Here is a 21781-nt window from a genome sequence, read left to right as displayed (position 1 = left end):
AAAAATTACCATAGAAAGCAGTCTGTCTAATTCAGAAATAGATTTTGAATCAATGTCCCGAAAATTTCCTGACAAAACTTTGTGTCAGCATACTCAGCAATGATCGCCCTGTTACAACACCCAACTTTTGTTATTCAAATGTTTTTCCTTAAATATTGGATAAATAGGATGAACCTGTCAATCATATTGCCTAAATTATAATCGCTTTGTGAGCCGTCAGGTGTGAACAAATTTCTTGAAATTTTAGGAGGGTTGTTTATGCCACTAAATGGAAACGTCTTTTCTACTTATCGATCCACCCTATTGCATACATTTACCGGCTAACGACTAAGAACCATTCAGATATATCCAGTATGACGATAACTTATTTCATTTCTGCGTTAACTTAACATACGCCTCTCGGTGAAAGAGTAATAGAAAATATTTGTAAACAAATGCGCTGCTGGAGACCGGTGTGGTGGAATCGGTTATGCAAATTACTTTGTATAATTCTAAAAGTAGTTTAGTAGTGGCAGTCGTGACGATCCGCACAGCTGAGTGCGACCTTGAGAGTCGCATTGCAGTCCGCACATTCACTGTGGTATAACTGCATCTATCTAACCGGCCATGATGGGAGCAGCATATACTTGCCGATGGAGCTCCTGTCTTGAACTTGACTTTCCGCGGTGCTACCTTGTCTGTTTTGTGGCTTTCTGATGTTTTAACATGTACATGGGATGTGAGGAAGTCAAATGAAAAGCCTTTTCACGGTTAATTACTTTATTCGTTTACCCTTGTTTTGGTTTATTCTACGTGATCTTGTTTCTACAAAAAGGGTAACAACTCTTACAGCTAGTTTTGGGGGTGTTGAACCTTAGCACTGACAATCTCAATTATTCGCAAACGACGGGATAAGAATTCACACTGTAACAATAAAAAATCTATAGGTCTCGCAGAATGGCACGCAGTATTATTTAACTAATTTAGGTTTTGGATCTAAATCGACTGATTTAACGCAATCGAACTCTGTACAGCAGTCATTCATCTGTGGATCAGCTTTGACCAAGCCAGTCTTCTTTGATCATGTTGGCGCCCTTTTCGCCGATCATGATGACGGCCGCGTTGGTGTTTCCACTGACGATGGTGGGCATGACACCGGCGTCTATCACGCGCAGACCGGAGACACCGTAAACGCGCAGTCTGGGATCGACGACAGCTTCCGGGTCCCATTCTGGGCCCATTTTGGTGGTTCCCACTGGGTGGTAGATGGTCATCGAGATGGTTCGGACCTGGCAGTCTAGGTAGGCATCACTGAGGAACTTATGGTGCTTACAATTGGGAAGTGGCTTTCTGTGAAGTCGACTGCCGAATTGCTTGAAGACTTTAGCGTCCGCTACTCGCAGAGCAATCTTGGCTCCTTCGACGAGGGTTGCTGCATCGAAGGGATCTTCGAAGTAGTTGGGATTCATGATTGGATAGTGGAAGGGATTTTTGGACTTAAGGCGAACCCATCCCCGGGACCGTGGTCGCAAGAGCAAGGGCATTATGGTCCAGCTGTACGTATTTTCTATCGGCTGGAATACTTCCTTGTAAATGTCTTCCTTGAGACCGAGAATTTTCTTCACCCGGGCTCCTCCATCCGAGTTTAGCGAAGCTGGTGCCATGTGGAACTGGATGTCTGGCCAGTCTCGAGAAATATTTGCAAACGGAGTATTCACGAAAGCAATTCCTTCCAGTCCTCCCAACACTGTCATTGGTCCTCTTTCGTTGATAACGTAGTTCATCGTGACGGAAGCAGCTTCGAGACGATTCTGTAGAATCGCTACGGGTTTGTCAACCAGGAACGTCAAACCACCCATGCCCACATGATCCTGCATGTTTTTACCGACTGGGAGGTCGACGATCGTTTTAATGCCCATTTCATCGAGATGATCCTTTGGACCGATTCCTGACAGCATCATTATCTGTGGTGTGTTGATAGATCCAGCGGCCATGATGATTTCACGTTTCGCCTTAACAAAATGTCTCTTGCCCTGTCGGAAAAATTCAACACCCACCGCTTTCTTCGTACCGGGGTCAATCAGTAACTTGGTTACGTGCGCATTCATGGCCACGTGAAAGTTCTTTCTCAACCGAATTGGTCTGAGGAATGCTTTCGCAGTACTACATCGACTACCGCGTCGAATTGTTCCCTGAGCAATCATGAATCCGGTCTGGTGAGCTCCGTTGATATCTCTGTTTTCGTACCCGATCTCCGTGCCGGCTTCAACGAAAGCAGCCACTAGTGGAGTGTGCCAGGGCGCTTCCTGAACTGTTAGTAATCCTCCCGAACCGTGGTAGGGATTCTTGGCAAGATATGGATTTCTGTTGTCCTCAGATTTAATAAAATATTGCAATACATCGTTGTAGCCCCAGCCGGGATTTCCCAGCGATTCCCAGTGGTCGAAATCATTTTTGTTTCCTCTTACATAAATCATATAATTAAGTACACTGGAGCCACCGAGAACCTTTCCTCTCGGCCAATTGCACCGGTTGTTGACCATACCTAGACATGCCTTGCTAGTGGGCTCCGTTTTGTACGCCCAGTCCAGTTTGCTGAGCTGTAGATATGCGGATAGTGACGGTACGTCTGAAATCTCGTTTTCATCTGGTCCAGCTTCGAGAAGCAGAACCTTCCACCGGCTTATCTCGGTCAGTCTGTTGGCGACAACGGCACCAGCCGAACCACCACCTACCACTATAAAGTCATACTCCGGGTGCAAATTTTGCTGATCGATAACCCGGGATTCCGGATCGACTCGATCGTAACGGTAGTACGAAATCGCTCCCAGTAAGAACGGTATGAGCCACAGACTAGAACCGACCACTGTGGCGGTTTTGATCACAGATGAAGCTATCAATACGTTGAACACCATGATGTTGATGTTTGCTGAAGACTGGGTAACCTTAATATAATCCTAAAACAAGCTTAATGAAAGCTATTCCACTGAGTTTATAAGGGCGTTTCTTCAAACAACACACTGCTGTTTTCAGGAATTTGGATATTTGCGCCAATTTTTGCTAATAACTTTTGCTCGATGCCGCTGCTGCTGCTGTTGGTGCTGTTGTCCGCGACGGAACATAATTCACCTAGCCACTTCAGCAAGAAGGGAGCGTTGCAGGCTCGAAGTTTGGGCAGTTTTGCTCACTTCGACTCCAGGCATGCACTTCGTTCGAGGTCCGCTTTACGTCAGCTTGCCAACGTCCCGCGCAGATGGTCGCACTTTACCTGCAAATAGAACAAAGCGAAGACATTGTTAAAGTGGGCACTCATTGATCACATTACACTTGTAAGCGCTTTTGCATACACAAATAATTAATCATGACTTTTTATCTTTTTTTTCGTTTTTCCAGGTAAGGACGAACGCTTGTTGGAATGATTTACAGTCGCGATAAGCAATTGTCAGCGTTTATATGCTCATCTGTAAGTGATTCTTCGACATGACCTCGACTGTCTGAGATCATCAATTACCCGTTTAAGAGAGAGTCGTGTAAAAGTAGCGTTTCAATTTCAACCTATTATAAATTCAGAAAATCAAGTTAAATAATTGCAACACCTACGTCATCCCGCTGTGAATCCCTAATCGCAATTCAATGCAGATGGGGTTATTTTCCGTTACAGATTAAATTCACTTGAAGCGTCATCTTAGACACTGCTGTCGAGCAGCTGTGAACCGGTTCGTGATTTGTTTGGGTTGTTTTCCACTACGCCGTGTTGTGGCCGTGCTCGAATACACTCGGGCCAAGACGCAATGAATGGGAGAGTGTGGCAACACGAGGAAAAGGAACAAAAAACTTGTTTTGACTGGCTTCAAGTGCCGGTAAATGTGGGTGGATGGGTGGAAGCGAACAGGTTACGCTTACAAGACAGCTGTTAAGAGAGCGGTCTTGGGGCGATGTTTTCGTTGGTTGGAGCCTACCTTTAGGCGTTTTGCGTGGTGTTGCGATGATTTGATTGGGTGGAAAATATGTAATGAAATAACTGTTTTAAAGTTAGTTTTAACGGCAAACAATTTTATCAATTTTTCATCTGTGCTCAAAAATGTTTCAACTCTCACAGAAAAAATAATCTTTTTTTGCAATTCCGTCGTGAAACTACTTACTTTTCCTGTCATTCTTGAACGAAGAAACAGCCTACATTTCTGTACCAAAAATAACAGAATCGAATAGCAACACTTTTCAAAATAAATGCTGAAAAGTAACACTTTTCATCATTTTTTTGATTTAAACAATTTATTGACAAAATACATGACCAATTTGACATAAAATTTCACTCAGTGTGTGTTTTTTGGAATTGCCAAAAATGTTGTATGGAACTCGTTGCAAATCTTGATTTTTTCAGCACTCTTTGTATTTATCCAACTCGGTGAACCTCGTTGGCTAAATGTACGACTCGTGCTGAAAAAATCCTCATTTTGCAACTTGTTGCATAAACTACTATTATCACACTCTGCCAAGCAAAATATATGGAGAAAACTCAAAGCACACTATGTTCATGCAAATTTTGCTGCAACCATGCGCACCTTACTACCCCCATAGGAAAACGAGGGTGCGCATGGTTGCTTAAGATGACTCCATACCAATTATATCCGAGATGTACAATCTTATTTATTGGCAGGAAATCCACTAAAATTCAATTCTGTCGATTGGTGCGTGTTGAGGGAGCCCAAATCTAGCATACCTTGACGAAACAGAAGCGTTTACTAACACCAACTTCAAAAATGTCGAGTTATGTGTCTACCATTCTCAGAATCTCGAAACAACCTTTTGATAGGTTCTTTTTTAGTTTTAGGATCATACAAAATAAACTTATGGAATGATTTTAATAAATATAATTTTTGCAACGATGATTAGGTTTTTTTTACATGTCGTCAACTGGGGTGATTCTCTTTAAATTTTTTTTGAGCAGCTAAAAGCTTCAAATTTTGGAATGGTTGTACACAAACCGAAACCTCAAAAATATCAAAATGTTGATGTTATGCTGCAACAGTGCTAAAAAAAGATGACGCAAATTGCCCCAGATGACGATTTATTTTGTTAAAGATGCAGGAATATGAAGATTATATGATGTAGCAAGGACAATGACTATTAATAGATGTGTGTTATTGAATGACTAGAAACATTGTGTAACAGTTAAATTGTGGAACGTGTTTTCATTCAAATGAAATCCGTTTCACTTTTGAATCTATGGCGCACCAAAGAGTGTTTCACGGTTCAACATGACAAACAACGGAATAATAAAAGGAAACTCCTAATGTAGTTGTTGACTGCACAAAGGCATGGCGCCATTTGCCTCAAGACCCCAAGATTCCGATTGCAACTTGCAAATCAGCAAGTGAGCACAAATTTGAATCTTGTTGCAATTATCAACGGCGACAAGGTGACGAAGGCTGCCCCATTACTCTCACCCTGAATGAGCGAACGGAACCGGTTCGGTTCCGGATAATCGCATAACTTTAAAAGGAAATATTGTCCATTCTGCACAATGGATTGTGGGTTTTTACTTCTTTTTGCTCTCTTGTTAGCTTTCTGGATACGGATTCGGTGTATTTCCATTGCGCGGATGAAAGTCTCGATAGTGACACAAACGTATGATAAACTAATGAACATTCACTTCTGGTTGTATCAAGCCGTTGGAATCGAACTGCTGGTGTCGATAATTGAGTCGTGTAATAGTGTTCCAGCTCGGCTGCGACATGGTCAATGTAGCACAATCGTGTAACTAGATGCCATAGACAAACAGAGGACTTTTTCTTGCCAAAACTAACGCCAATTCAAGTATCTTTTATTTTTTTAAAACATCATGCATTTGGACATTTTACCTGAAACAATAATGAAACAGATTCACCGGTGGAAACATCATCTGTTTCGTTGATGCCATCAGGCGCTGTCCTTATTTGCAAAAGTAGAACAGGAAATTAAATAACGCAGAGTGTTTCTGCTGTGCCACCACACCACCCGTGTACCGTGTACGTGGCACAATCAATTACAAGTCACCTACCAAGCTGCAAGCTATTTTTAGACACGTCCTGTGTGTCCTGTTTTCAGCCAGAGTATAATTCATTCAGTAAAGTTCCACGGTGCACCCAGATTGGTTGACTGAATTGAGGTCCCTCCTCCCCCTTTGCGTGAACCACATGAGACAGAGTTGGTGGTTCTGGGTGAAGCTTATTAAATGTGCCTATGCTAATTGAATGTTGCCATCAATTTGGAGTAATCTCTCGAGCATTCAGGCTTATTAGCTGTGGGTCAAAGACCCCCGTCGAAATATCAACCACAAAAACCACCTGCAGGCTCACCTTGGCTCATATTTTATGCAAATTGGCAGAGCAGAGCATACCACACATCTGCGTGCACCCCCAGACTACAATTTGATTATGCAATCTGGTCTATCAGGGGCAAAAGGGGGGTTTGGAAAAACGACATGTCAATCAGCGTCTGTGGGTGCACGGCTACGCGTTGAACAATGATATAATTTTCCGCCAGCTTGATTATTTATCAAGCACTGCGCGAGTGCGATTAGCTTGTCACCTTGGGTCTAAGCGTGTCACAGAAAAGGGAGGTTAATTTAATCATTTGAATTGTAAACGTAACATGTTCAGAACCTACCCTCAAAACAGCATACCGTCACTAGTGTGATCTTGTGGCAAGCCAGCTGTAAAAAAGATAGAACGTGTCACAAGATAACTTAAAAATTCACATTAGAGAGGGAAGAGAAAAGAGAAGAGAGAAAGCCTATCATCCGACATAGCAAACTTCATGAAATTGAAAGATATGTCAATCTATGGCCATGCAGTTGATTTCTGACCCATTCTGGCCACCCTGGAGTGGATTATAGGTGGCCATTTGGGATACTTCCGGAATATGAGAAAGTTATAAATGTTAGATGATAGGGTTTCTTGCATATTTCGGAAGTTATTTATTCCTTAGGAAGGGCCACCAATAATCGGTTCAAGAGTGACCGGACTGGGTCAAAGAACAACGGCATGTCCGTAGATTGTCATATAATTCAATTTTATGAAGTTTGATATGTCGGATGTAAGGGTTTCTATCATATTCTGGAAATGTCCTCAAAGGGGCCACCGGTAACCGGTTCCAGATTAGCCATAATGGGTCAGAGAACAACTGCATGCCCATAGATTGTCATATCGATCAATTTTATAAAGTTTGATATGCATAAGGCTACCAACTCTTGCTGAGAAAAAATCCGTACACTTTGCCGATATGACACCATGGTGTAACAAAAACTGTCAATGAATTATTTAGATAAATTAAATTTAATAAATTTGAGAATTAAAAATATAAAACTGTGTCGTTTATACAGCTAACAAATTTCACAAAATGCTATCAGAGTGCTTATGACTTGCTCGTTTAAAAGTATTCATAAAATAAACCGTGATTTGAATCAAATCAATATGTTTTTCATTTTTTTTTTGTTAAACGTTTAAAAGTTTACGAAATGTCAAGTTTGCTTTTACGAATAATATCGTTCTTAGTGTTTTCACGAACACTTTTCCAGAGTTTTTTTTATTGAAAAGGTCCTATAAAATGTGAAACACAACAGTTTATAGGACCTTTAAAAAAACTCTAGATTTGTTATTTCAAATGTTCGAATGTTTTCACAAGTTTTAGAAAGCCTTTGGAAATGGATAAATATATTTAGTAAGGAATTTCTAAAAAACAATTCTAGGGTTTTTTTTAAAGGTCCTATCAACATATGAAAGACAATAGTTCAAAAACTCTAGAATTATTGATAATCAAGTTTGAATTGAGGAAACCCCGGAAAACTCTCTCTTTTTAAATCAAACTCCCAGAAAAATAAAAAATAAATCTAGTTAACAAAAGCTTTGACTAAATCAAAAAGCAATTCAATGATTTAAAAGTTGTTAAAATTCCGTACAAATCCGTAATATGCGTAAAATTCCCTACAAAACTTCCGGCCTGTTAAAAATCCGCGAAGAGGTTCGAAAATCCGTATGGTAAGGAAAAATCTGTACAGTTGGTAGCCTTAGATATGCACCATGATGGGATTTCATAAAAAAAAGTTAAGTTGGCCGTTCATCGGGCATCCGGGAATTAGTTTCAGGTTACCTGGAACTGGCCAGTAACACTCCAGGGTGGTTCTGGCAATTGTGTATTGTATTTTTAGTTAATTTTATGGATCGATTTCAACTATCGTCTAACGGTATAACATGAATGTGAAAAACAGTTAAACACGAACTTTTCGGATGTTCCGGATTTTCGGAATCGGTAGGTCACTTGGCCCTGATATTAATATTTGTGATCAACGTACAGGTAAATACCTGTCGAATGCAGCCCGGAGCATCCTGATTGGTTGAAATTTGCCGGAGATACAGGTCGTCAAGAGGGCCTCGTGGCGCGGTGGTTAGCGGCTTCGGCTGCCGATCCCTAAGTTGCTATTGGGCGTGGGTTCGATTCCCGCCTTATCCTCCTGGCCTTCTATCGGATGGGGAAGTAAAACGTCGGTCCATTTGCGTAAACGAGGTGTTGGGTGACTCACCACACATAACCTTCGGACGCCTAGAAATGAGCAGAAACTTGCAATAGAGACCACAAAAGACCCGGGGGTCGTTAAAGTGGATTGCTTTGTTTTTTTACAGGTGGTCAATGTTGGGGTCTCAAAATGGCCTTTTTTCGGTTTTAGCAGATTCCCGGTGTCCACAGTTACCAAATCCGGTTTTCCAGGTCGATTTCGGAAATTGTGAGCTTTCGTTTGAGACCAAGAGAGCCGGATTTGGACAAAAACTGGATTTTTGGCGATTTTTTAAAGTTTGGGGTCGAAAAGGACCCCAATACCTTTAATAGTAGTTTATGCAACAAGTTGTAAAAAGAGGATTTTTTCAGCACGAGTCGTACATTTATCCAACAAAAGTAGAACTTTTCAGCATTTATTTTGAAAAGTGTTGCTATTCGATTCTGTTATTTTTGGTACAGAAAAGTAGGCTATTTCGTCGTTCAAGAATGACAGGAAAAGTAAATAGTTTCACGACGGACTTGCAAAAAGTAATTTTTTTATGGATGCACTCCTAGGGGTCGTCTAAGGTTTATTTGTTTTGTAAAATTGTGTGCTAATACTATAAATTTAATGTCAGAAAATTTCAAGGCTCTAGCTTTTACACAGCAAAAGTTATGCCGAATGTAATTTTTAAAAGTGCCGAAAAGGACCCCAATGCCGTTGGAGGGATTATTTTTTGTGATTTTGAATTAAGGGGTTACATACATGTTAATCGGCAAAAATGGATGACAGTTGAGCCAGTCAGATTTGCGATTCCTTTCCGTAGGGTCGTAGAATTTTCGCGTCCGCCGTCGGTGTGTTTTTCGTTTTTTTGGCGTGCGTGTGTGCGTGTGAAGGTGCGGCTGGCTTTGGCTGTCTCGATGACAGTTGAGCCAGTCAGATTTGCGATTCCTTTCCGTAGGGTCGTAGAATTTTCGCGTCCGCCGTCGGTGTGTTTTTCGTTTTTTTTGGCGTGCGTGTGTGCGTGTGAAGGTGCGGCTGGCTTTTGCTGTCCCGATGACAGTTGAGCCAGTCAGATTTGCGATTCCTTTCCGTAGGGTCGTAGAATTTTCGCGTCCGCCGTCGGTGTGTTTTTCGTTTTTTTGGCGTGCGTGTGTGCGTGTGAAGGTGCGGCTGGCTTTGGCTGTCTCGATGACAGTTGAGCCAGTCAGATTTGCGATTCCTTTCCGTAGGGTCGTAGAATTTTCGCGTCCGCCGTCGGTGTGTTTTTCGTTTTTGGCGTGCGTGTGTGCGTGTGAAGGTGCGGCTGGCTTTGGCTGTCTCGATGACAGTTGAGCCAGTCAGATTTGCGATTCCTTTCCGTAGGGTCGTAGAATTTTCGCGTCCGCCGTCGGTGTGTTTTTCGTTTTTTGGCGTGCGTGTGTGCGTGTGAAGGTGCGGCTGGCTTTTGCTGTCCCGATGACAGTTGAGCCAGTCAGATTTGCGATTCCTTTCCGTAGGGTCGTAGAATTTTCGCGTCCGCCGTCGGTGTGTTTTTCGTTTTTTGGCGTGCGTGTGTGCGTGTGAAGGTGCGGCTGGCTTTTGCTGTCCCGATGACAGTTGAGCCAGTCAGATTTGCGATTCCTTTCCGTAGGGTCGTAGAATTTTCGCGTCCGCCGTCGGTGTGTTTTTCGTTTTCTCGCGTGCGTGTGTGCGTGTGAAGGTGCGGCTGGCTTTGGCTGTCTCGATGACAGTTGAGCCAGTCAGATTTGCGATTCCTTTCCGTAGGGTCGTAGAATTTTCGCGTCCGCCGTCGGTGTGTTTTTCTTTTTTGGCGTGCGTGTGTGCGTGTGAAGGTGCGGCTGGCTTTGGCTGTCTCGATGACAGTTGAGCCAGTCAGATTTGCGATTCCTTTCCGTAGGGTCGTAGAATTTTCGCGTCCGCCGTCGGTGTGTTTTTCGTTTTTTGGCGTGCGTGTGTGCGTGTGAAGGTGCGGCTGGCTTTGGCTGTCTCGATGACAGTTGAGCCAGTCAGATTTGCGATTCCTTTCCGTAGGGTCGTAGAATTTTCGCGTCCGCCGTCGGTGTGTTTTTCTTTTTTTGGCGTGCGTGTGTGCGTGTGAAGGTGCGGCTGGCTTTGGCTGTCTCGATGACAGTTGAGCCAGTCAGATTTGCGATTCCTTTCCGTAGGGTCGTAGAATTTTCGCGTCCGCCGTCGGTGTGTTTTTCGTTTTTCTCGCGTGCGTGTGTGCGTGTGAAGGTGCGGCTGGCTTTGGCTGTCTCGATGACAGTTGAGCCAGTCAGATTTGCGATTCCTTTCCGTAGGGTCGTAGAATTTTCGCGTCCGCCGTCGGTGTGTTTTTCTTTTTTTGGCGTGCGTGTGTGCGTGTGAAGGTGCGGCTGGCTTTGGCTGTCTCGATGACAGTTGAGCCAGTCAGATTTGCGATTCCTTCCCGTAGGGTCGTAGAATTTTCGCGTCCGCCGTCGGTGTGTTTTTCGTTTTTTTGGCGTGCGTGTGTGCGTGTGAAGGTGCGGCTGGCTTTGGCTGTCTCGATGACAGTTGAGCCAGTCAGATTTGCGATTCCTTTCCGTAGGGTCGTAGAATTTTCGCGTCCGCCGTCGGTGTGTTTTTCGTTTTTGGCGTGCGTGTGTGCGTGTGAAGGTGCGGCTGGCTTTGGCTGTCTCGATGACAGTTGAGCCAGTCAGATTTGCGATTCCTTTCCGTAGGGTCGTAGAATTTTCGCGTCCGCCGTCGGTGTGTTTTTCGTTTTCTCGCGTGCGTGTGAAGGTGCGGCTGGCTTTGGCTGTCCCGATGACAGCTAGCCAGTTTGATTTGACCCTATCAACACCCTATCATACCATTTCAGCTCGATACACATCGAAACTCGTCGTTCGCACCGTTAATTAGTACCTCACTGAACATCAATCATTTAAAACTCGTAAAATCATCTCAAGTTAAAAGTTACATTTTTAATCCTTCATTCTTTAATTACAAATGATTTTTGTTCTATCTTTCCACAGCCGGCTGTCTAAGACTAGACCATTTCATTTAAAATTTAACAACCGATAAACGGGAAAAGTCTCATCCGCAGCATCCGATTGTTTGCCTTGAGAATAATATATAACATCTTTTAACAAACACTATGATTTTGGGTCGCATCATCATCTTCTATGATGAATCCTGACCAAACACCCTATCCTACTAACAAGTTTTCAGGTTCCTGGCGCTCGTGGGGTGTAAGCACAGAGTAAATCAGCTGCCCTAGTAGCAACCTGCGCTAACTAACATTCCCGTCCCTTAAAATCGAGGTCTACAAACTGACATGGCGGGCGCCGTTGGTGGCCAATGACTGTTACCTATTCGCAACTGATCTAGCTTTAGCAATCATGGTGTTTTATCTTTTCAGCGCATTCATACATGCTGTTGATAAGGGAAACACCACTAGATCGTCGAAGCCTATAATCAGTAGTGCTGAAAGGATATTACGGTTCTGTTCAGCAACGGAGGGGCAACCATGGGTGATCTCTCATGCTCATGCTCATGCTCTACATACATGTTAATCGGCAAAAATGTCAGAGGTCGGTTTGAGCACAAGTTATAAAACGTCCATTATGAAAGGGTGGTTTCTTTTAATTAATTACTCCTAAGTGTTGGTTTGACGGTCCAAAACGTTCTGATTTTATTGTGATCGAAAAGTCCCCCAGAGCCTCACACACGAGTTACTGAGGTTTTGCTTACTGAGCATTAATCGAGCTACTTGCTTTAATCGCGGCGAGGTAAACGAAGTTTAGCTTTGTTCGCAGTTTGGGTTACTGTTGTCGGCTGTGCTGACGATGTTGGTGGCGTTGGTGGCGGAAAGCAATTTCCGTAACTCACATAATTAAACTTTTTTTCAAAATCTGTTTTCAGGGCATTAAAATATACATTTTCATCTATTAACAAAAGAAATTTGAAGACATTTGGTTGTATCATTGCCGAGATATAGCTATTTGAAGTTGGCAGTTTCAGAAAACGGGTGCCACGATATCTCAACATTGCTTCGACCAAATCGGCTCAAAATTTTGGCGAAGACTCGTTAAACCGGTCCCGTGTGCATGACGAAGGCAGATTTTCAAAAAAAAATATTTAATAAAAAGATAAAAATATTTTTCAGTTAATCATATAAAAAATCGCCAGTTTTTGATTTTTGTATTTTTTGAAAATTCAAAATTTCATAATCGGACTTCGTCATGCACACCGGACATGTCTTGAGAGTCTTCACCCAAAATTTCAGCCAATTTGGTCTATCCCATCTCGAGATATCGTGGCACCCGTAAATCAACTTGGTGTTCAAAGAAAAACGCTCAGAAAGGTAGACAGTTGTCTTATCTTCATGAAACTTTCAGGAGTGATTGAAAATCATCTTTTAAGTGGATTTAATAAATTTTCTGTAATATGAAATTTTTTGATTTTCTACATGTATGTAACCCCTTAATAAATTGTTCTGGTACAACGGTATTGCAAAAAAAAAAATACTTTAAATTTTTCCATCAATCGTGATCCATGCCATAATTTAAAAAAAAAATATGACAAATTTTCGTATTGTGTAGTTTTTTTTACTGTAATGCCTTCTTGTTTAAAATTTTAAATGAAAAGTTGTAATTATAGATCACTTTTTCAAAGGGATTTGCATAGAACGCTATTTTTAAATGATAGTAATGACATTTACTTAATTTGTGCTCCATATTCTTAATAATGCCATTATTTGCTTAAAATATGTGTTTTTTTTCTATAAAAATTCAACAGATTTAGAAATTGCTAAAAATTATTCGATTTTTATTTGAAACATCAAAAAAAGTCAGAGGTTGGTGTCAGCACATACTTAATTTTATTTAAAATCTGTTTGCAGGGCATGAAAATATACATTTTCATCTATTATCAAAACGAATTTGAAGACATTTGGATGTATCATTTCCGAGATATAGCTATTTGAAGATAGCAGTCTCAAAAAACGGGTGCCACGATATTTCAACACTGCCTTGACCAAATCTGCTCAAAATGTTGATGAAGACTTGTTAAAACGGTCCTGTGTGCATGACGAAGGCCGATTTTCACAAAACGTTTTTTTTTAAATATAAAAATATTTTTGTGTTTTTCATATAAAAAATCGTCAATTTAAGATTTTTGTATTTTTTTAAAAAGCAAAATTTTAAATTCGGGCTTCGTCATGCACACGGGATATGTTTTGAGAGTCTTCACCCTGGATTTCAGCCAATTTGGTCCATCTCATCTCGAGATATCGTGGCACCCGTAAATCAACTCGGTGTTTCGAGAAAAACGCTCAGAAAGTTTGACAGTCCGCTTTGCGCACGGCAAAACGTTGAGCTTAAAATCGTCTCTAACTCAGTTTTATCATGTAATATCTTCATGAAGCTTTCGGGAGTGATTGAAAATTATCTTTCAATAAATTTGCTGTATTATGATGTAACCCCTTTAAAAATGCTGTCTCCTAGCGTTAAAACCGGTTCCAAACACAAAACATCTACTTATTAATTCTGCGAAGCACCTCGAACCGCGAAGAGTTAGAAGTGCGTTCTCTTACAAACCATGCATCGCAAATGGGCTGGAAAGGCCGGGTACTGGTTTGGAGTTGTTTTGTTAGTTGCCGGTTAGTTTGAAAAAAAAAGTGTTTAGTGAAATTAAAATACGAGCCACTTCAGCGGAGCCATAAATGTCGTAATAAATTGCCGTGTTTTAAATTGTTAGCTGAGTAAATTGGGTCCATTTAAAGTGAGTGTGCAACACGTGTAATTCAACTTTGTCTGGGGTGCATTCAATTTGTCAGCTACATTTTTAAATATGTTATGTTTTTCGTAAACAATACAATTGAATTTTATTTTAAACTCCTGAATGATTAATTTACTGCCTATCCGGTACTGAATCTTCACTTTTTAGCTGTCAATTGGCAGTACAAAGTCTGCACAACGACCCTTGAAATGTTTCCTCAATAATTATTACACCAATAAAACCGCCAAATGACACATCCAGTGCCGAAGAAAGACAGCAAACAATGACGTAAAATGTCGAATTTAGCTTGTTTTTGTGCAGTCTCGAAAAAACCGGGCCTTTCAACGACTTGCAAAAGGGTATACCGACGGCCACTACAAAGTTGCAGCAGCCATCAACGTGACGAATGGTGACAACAACAACTGCCAAGCGACGAACCGTGGGTCGAAAGCAAACGACGAAATTGGGTCAAATTTTGGCCTGTCCAAAGTGGACGGCCTTGCGTCCTTCACCCGGTTCGGCGTCGGGTTGGTTGCGCCGAACTGGTTGCGGTGTGTGTGTGTGTGCGATGGAACCGGGCAGCGTGCCGTTAAGGTGTGAAATTGGCTCTATCGCTTCGCTTAAGGTGTGCCCTTGAAAGACGGAAAGAGGAACGCCCCAGTTAGTGGGCGCCCCCTAGGGGGAGAAGAGGGTTCCTCAGTGGCATCGGCGTTTGAAGGTCGGTGGATCTATAAAAAAAGAAATAGCCGATGATAACATCGAGTCCGCGTTACGTATTCGATCGTAACGTTGACATCGGAGCTAACGATGTGACTACGAAATGATGATGACTTTCACGGGCATCGCGATGCTCTTGGGTTGGTCAAATTGATTGAATCAAACTGTTTATCTTTTTAATTATTTTACAGTCGACTCGCTGGTTGTCAATATCCAAGGGACCGTCGAGGAAGAGAATCATCAGTTTACAGAACGATGCAAAATGAAGACTCGATTGAAAATATTGTTTTCTTGATACCCAGCTATGGGAGAGAATCATGGCAACGTCCATCAAACAAAAACAAACTAATGTCAAAAACACCCTTCAAAGTTTCGTTTCGCCAAGAAAAATGTCTATGCAAGTCATGAGAAAGTGAAATTATTGACAACCGGAAGAGATTTTTAAAGCAAACAGAATCCAAGGGACCGTCGAGGAAGAGACCCTTCAAGTAAGGGAAAATATCGAGGAATGAAGATAATTGAAGTATGCAGATTGAAGGGACTGAAGAATCCGTCGATAGATGGAGAATTATTGATATCGAGAAGATCGACAGCCAGAGAGTCGACTGTAATTGTGAAAGAGAAGGCATTTCAAATATAGACTCTTTAAAGTAATCAAGTTATCCAAAGTTTAACTAAGTATGGAGAAAAGAAAACAGCAAGACAAAACGCAAAGAAAATGTTTCCCAACCATAAACTCAAATTCAGAAAGCTCATGAAAGGATATTAAAAGTTTGATAAAATAATCACTTAAAAATAAGATTTTTTTCTAAATTGGATAACTACGTGGTTTGTGAATGGACCCTGAGAGTTTTGAGACGCAGATACACGACGAAAGATACACTTGTGATAATTCCAAAACTGGTCCATTTTTACGAATAGAGATTATGGGAGGGTGGCAGGGATCATATGGTGGATGTTAAATTCATGTTTTGTGCCAAAATCAGTGTTTTTCACATGCGGGATGCCGGGGTGTTAAATGAGGTCTAAGACACAAAAATGTCAAATATAATAACATCAAGGTGCTTCAAACTGTAGGTGGACCAACAGTGTGCCTATAAAATATGTGACAGGAAAGAATGTTGTAACCCTCCCTTTCATTTCAAACAGGAAACCAATCATGACTGTACCCCAATAAAACTCGATCTTCAAATGTCGTATCTGATGCCCGTAGCCATTATCAACCTTTTATTAATCACTCATGCCGCGTCCAATCTCCGGCACCATCACCATTATAATCATTATCATCGAACGCACTTTGTTGGGCAACCTCTGACTTGACCCAGTACGGCAGGTAGCGAAGCCCTAGACCGATGTTGAACATGCATTTTCTAGAAGCAGACCCCGTGCCGAGCGAACCAAATTGAAGGTGAACTCTTGGGCGAACTGTATCGTGAAGTATATGACCACATCAGCCGGCCCCAAGTCAGCGAACTCACGTGTAGCATTAATCGCTACAAACCCGTAGATGGAGCTGCAGCAAGTCTTCATTTATGTTTCACCGTGCGGGCCATCGCTAATTTGCACCGCCGTGTTGCGTGACATAATCTCTTCGCGCTGGGTTGGTTTGGTTGGTGAGCTGACGCGAACATGCGCCTTCTTCTCCGATGGCTTTGACATACTGCCAAGCCAAGGAATTGTGCCGAATTGCACCAGAACAGGTCGCTGAAGATCACGTCGCGGTCGTCGACTCCACCACGACTCATCGTCTCACGTTTCACGAGTGTGAGTGAATCGACGAATTTGTGCCGGTCTCATAAAACTTTTTGCTGAGTTGCTGTTTTTTTTTGTATCTGATAGATTTAGCAACTTTGTTTTTGTCAAGTGTTGGGAAATTAGGTGATCGCGATCGCCGCTTGATGTTGATTTCGGCGATGCGCAGAATCTCGCATTTCGCATGACTGTGTCACATTTCACAAGAACCGGTCACATCGTTGAACGCGTGTTTTTTTTTTGCTAATCACATCATAAATTGAGTATTACCGAATGATTAAAGTTTTCTTTTATTTTTTAATGAAAAAGTTAAATAACCTGAATATAAATAAGGATTTCTTTCAAGTACTGAAGTTGTAAACAATTTAAAAAATGCTTAATATAGTGAATCAATCCATCAAAAGCTAACAATCCCAGCTTCTCCGGTCTGTTTGTTTACGGAACAGAGCCAATTTGTTTCCACCTTGGGCAGTCGCAAACCAAACAAATCAACTTGCACACAGAACTAGTTAGAATCGAGGGGCGTTTCAACGCCAGCCAATGGAGTGATCACGTTTGCAGTGTTTTATTACCTGCAGTCAAAGCAAATCGGATTTCAACGAAAGCACTTTGCCTGTGGGACCCAACCACGGGGTATTATTTCGATTAGTCCCGGGGAGTGAGTTTGGTTGGTGGTGCCACACGCTTCCGTGGACAATCATGCCAATCAGTGATGCTGGATCAAACTGGGTTTTTATGGCGGTGAGCCGACCTGACTATCGTGGCGTCCCTCGAGTTCCGACGTGGAGATTGTGCCTAACTTCATCAGTCGCACCAGCTATCATTAGTAAAGCTTTTTCCCGCCAGGGTGATATCTGCTGTCAATTAAAAAGACATTAAATCCGGTAGTCACTGTCGTGTTACAAAGTTATGGCTTATATTGAAATCATTTGTTTATCTCTGGCAAGCACCGACTTGACGGATTTATAATACAAACATTTCATAAGACCATTCAGACGCACATTACATTGCTGCAACTTCAACTTTCAAAGCTCTGAATCTCACCAAAGCTAATGCACACGAAGGAAAGGGCTTTCAACCAGCGCGAAACAAAAGATCTCTTCAGCTGACTGTCAGTCTGGATTCGCTTTGCAAAATTGCTAGGAAGTGATCGAAATAATTTGGCTATATAAAAAGCCATCAGCTTAGGTCGGTCTTCAGCATCGCAGAGGGAGAGACAGGGTAATTCTGTAAAGTGGCAGCGAATAGTAGCGATTTACTGATGTAAGTCTATGCGCGCGCACGCGCCAAGTTTTGAAGCAGGTTAATTTGTCAATTATTGTATTTATGCGATGTTACGGCAGCTTAATTTGCGGTGAACTGTGGGCTAATACATCCAAAAGAGTGCAGCACTCGTTCAAGAGGGAAAAGCGCGAGATGGTCGAGGACATTTTACTCTTTGGTGCATTATCAAAAAAGTTGATATTTAAAAAGTGCTGAAATGGGAATCGATCACAAACTCTTGGTTAAAGATAACTTAAACAGAACATAATCCATTACAGTGATGTGGAGTCTTAATTGAAGTCAGTCAGATTTGTTTTTATTTGCAGTTCCGTCGTGAAACTACTTACTTTTCCTGTCATTCTCAAGCGACGAAATGGCCTGCTTTTCTCTACCAAAATTAACAGAATGAAAAATTAATACCTTTCAACACCAGTGCTGAAAATTTCTTCTTTTCAGCACTGAAATGGGTGCTGAAAAATTGATCTTTTCAGCACTAGTGTCGAAAAGTAACATTTTTCATTTTTTTTTTGTTTTGAGCGATAAATTTGATTCACAGATTTAAAGAAAATTCAATATTTTACAGACTTTTCAGCTTTCAAAATCTAAAATATCTATAAAACAGAATTTTCCATTTTTTAATTGTTTCGTATACATAAATATTTTCTGAGCTACCAATTTCAACCTGTTTTTTGTTGTTGTTGGATTTAGCAGTTGAGGCTTTCAGTTTCAGAGTATTGTTGGAAGTACTTGAGATCTCTTAAACCAAACATTCTTGAACCATTTTAATCATAACAAGGGAAACTGCATGTTTTCCATCGAGCACCTGATGTTGGCTTATCAATATCTTAACGTTCGATTACAGCTCCTGAATAGCGTTTTCAACTGAAATCGAGTAATAATTAGCTCAGGAGGAAGTTTCTATCAAAAGTCATGCTAAAAAAAATTAAATAGCGAGAAACAGCAAATTGGATGGAATTTACTACCTGTCAAACATATTAGAATTTCCTCTATTTTGTCAAAAATAGGACAAGATAGAAGTGAAGACTTTATTCAAATTACCTCAGTGATTGACGCCTTCCTCCACAAAATTGATTGCAAAAGCTTCCTGTTTGCATTTGATTGGGCATGAACTCCAGAAAGCCTATCAAAGAATGTTTGCAGGGATAATTTCCCGATATTTCCGAAAAAGTCGAAAGTCATGATTTTTATTTACGGAACTGTTGAGGTTTTGTGTTGCTTCTACCAAAATCTTGTTTTTTATATGAGCACTTCATCAAACTATATTATATGACATAGGGACTTATGAGAACCCAAACCAGACTAAATTAAACAAATCCAGCATAAATCCCTTCAGCCAGTTCCGAGATATTAGAGTGACGATTTTTGCTCTACACTAGGCCGTCCCAAAAATATGAAAAGTTTTCAAATCTTCGGTGCTCACCCCTAGAATGATAGATTAGGATGTCAGGAACAATGTTTTCATACAACAAAAAATTCCGAAAAATGGTTTACAACTCGCGCGCGGAGCTTGAATGAAAAAAGTGCATTTTTCGAGTATTTTTCAGAAATGCGAGTAATAATCATACTAAAGTCATTCAAATTTGGTCGCCGCGGGCTTCAAGTTATAGTTTAATATCCCCTGAACAAATTCCTGTACAGACATAGTCCATAAAAGCTTGTGTTTGGGCATGGCAGCGCGTTTAAGGGAGAAAAAATTGTATTTTTTAGCCAAAAAAATTCAAAAATCACTCCCCAAAGCGAGCCAAAAAAATTTGCAGCCAAAATTAATGCATGCAGCTTATAGGAAATTTTACGGAGATCATTTTGCTATTTTTAACATTCAATTTATGTACACGTAAAGCCGAGAAATTTGCATTTTTAGCGAACAAAAAGTGACGAATTTTCAAAATTCTTGGTTTATAAGCATTTTTGCCTTCCTCACTTTACTGAGGAAAGGCTATAAAATCACTCGAAAAATGAACTTCTTAATTCGACCTCGTAGACCCACCTTCACGTATACATATCGACTCAGAATCATGGTCTGAGCAAATGTCTGTGTGGATGTGTGTAGGTGGGTGGACAAAAAAAAATGTCACTCGATTATCTCCGGACTGGATGAACGGATTTTGACCGTATTAGTCTCATTCGATCCGTCTTGGGGTCCCATAGGTCTCTATTTAAAATCAGCAAGTTTAGTTAAGTACTTCAAAAGTTATGCTAAAAAAACGATCTTGGCGTATGTCCGGAAGATTGTAAAAAGGGTGGTTTTTGCAAGAAGAAGAAAAGACCTTTCTAATGAGCCCAAAACATTGATGATCTGACAACCCTATCAAAAGTTATTAGAACTTAAGTGTTATTTATACACTTTTTGGAGGCCGGATCTCAGATATTTCAATAAAAATGATGTCCGGGTCCATCATGCGACCCATCGTTAGTTAGATAATCGGAAGACCTTTTAAATGAGGCTAAAACATCAAGGATCTGACAACCCTATCAAGAGTTATTAGCACTTAAGTGTTATTTATACACTTTTTGGAGGCCGGATCTCAGATATTTCAATAAAAATGATGTCCGGGTCCATCATGCGACCCATCGTTAGTTAGATAATCGGAAGACCTTTCAAATGAGCCTAAAACATCAAGGATCTGACAACCCTATCAAAAGTTATTCGCACTTAAGTGTTATTTATACACTTTTTGGAGGCCGGATCTCAGATATTTCAATAAAAATGATGTCCGGGTCCATCATGCGACCCATCGTTAGTTGGATAATTGAAAGACATTTGAAATGAGCCTAAAACATCAAGGATCTGACAACCCTATCAAGAGTTATTAGCACTTAAGTGTTATTTATACACTTTTTGGAGGCCGGATCTCAGATATTTCAATAAAAATGATGTCCGGGTCCATCATGCGACCCATCGTTAGTTAGATAATCGGAAGACCTTTTAAATGAGGCTAAAACATCAAGGATCTGACAACCCTATCAAGAGTTATTAGCACTTAAGTGTTATTTATACACTTTTTGGAGGCCGGATCTCAGATATTTCAATAAAAATGATGTCCGGGTCCATCATGCGACCCATCGTTAGTTAGATAATCGGCAGACCTTTCAAATGAGCCTAAAACATCAAGGATCTGACAACCCTATCAAAAGTTATTAGCACTTAAGTGTTATTTATACACTTTTTGAAGGCCGGATCTCAGATATTTCAGTAAAAAATATGTCCGGGTCCATCATGCGACCCATCGTTAGTTGGATAATTGAAAGACATTTCAAATGAGCCTAAAACATCAAGGATCTGACAACCCTATCAAAAGTTATTGGCACTTAAGTGTTATTTATATACTTTCTGGAGGCCGGATCTGAGATATTGTGTTAAAACTAATGTCTGAATCTTCCATGTGAACTTTCGTTGAATAGGTTTTTTTTTATCAGACCTTGCCGATGAGCCAGAAAAATTGAAGGTCTGCGAACCCTATCAATAAAAATCAGTAATAAAATTGATTTGTTAAACATGTTAAGGGAATGTTGCTATTTTTACTGAATGTATTGACTTTATGAATGTGAGGAAGGCACCAACCACCTAAAGGTGGATTAAGTATAGTTTTTTAGCATAAAACATTGGCTATTATGATTACAAACGGGAAGGCATATATTTTGGAAATTTTTATTTTGCTCGCTCAAAAACGATATTTGTTAATAATATTTCATTAAAAAAATATAAGATTTTCTCACAAGGTGACGTAAACGACATATTTATAAGTACTGCTCTGTGCTCTTCTCGATATGAACAAATAAAGCTCTAGT

General features: G+C 40.8%; 2 protein-coding genes across 11 annotated transcripts in view; one reads left to right on the top strand and one right to left on the bottom strand.

Annotated features, from left to right (window-relative positions):
- Positions 1-21781, top strand: part of LOC6039215 (flotillin-2) — a 284003-nt gene that overhangs the window by 74107 nt on the left and 188115 nt on the right. The gene's annotated exons all lie outside the window — the stretch shown is intronic.
- The window catches only part of LOC6032716 (glucose dehydrogenase [FAD, quinone]), a 29604-nt gene continuing 8568 nt past the window's right edge, over positions 746-21781 (bottom strand). For 3 of the 5 annotated variants that reach the window (XM_038266107.1, XM_038266108.1, XM_038266109.1), the window contains exon 3: positions 746-3247. In XM_038266107.1, the coding sequence (XP_038122035.1) occupies positions 1032-2894 (1863 nt within the window). In that variant the 5' untranslated portion in view covers positions 2895-3247 and the 3' untranslated portion in view covers positions 746-1031. Of the gene's footprint in view, positions 3248-3579; positions 3632-6627; positions 6674-21781 lie in introns of those variants that run through there. The other 2 variants (XM_038266110.1, XM_038266111.1) reach the window with 2 other exon arrangements.

The sequence above is a fragment of the Culex quinquefasciatus genome, chromosome 3, assembly GCF_015732765.1.
Source record: "Culex quinquefasciatus strain JHB chromosome 3, VPISU_Cqui_1.0_pri_paternal, whole genome shotgun sequence".
NCBI lineage: Eukaryota > Metazoa > Arthropoda > Insecta > Diptera > Culicidae > Culex > Culex quinquefasciatus.
This window is presented reverse-complemented; position numbering and strand designations above follow the sequence as displayed.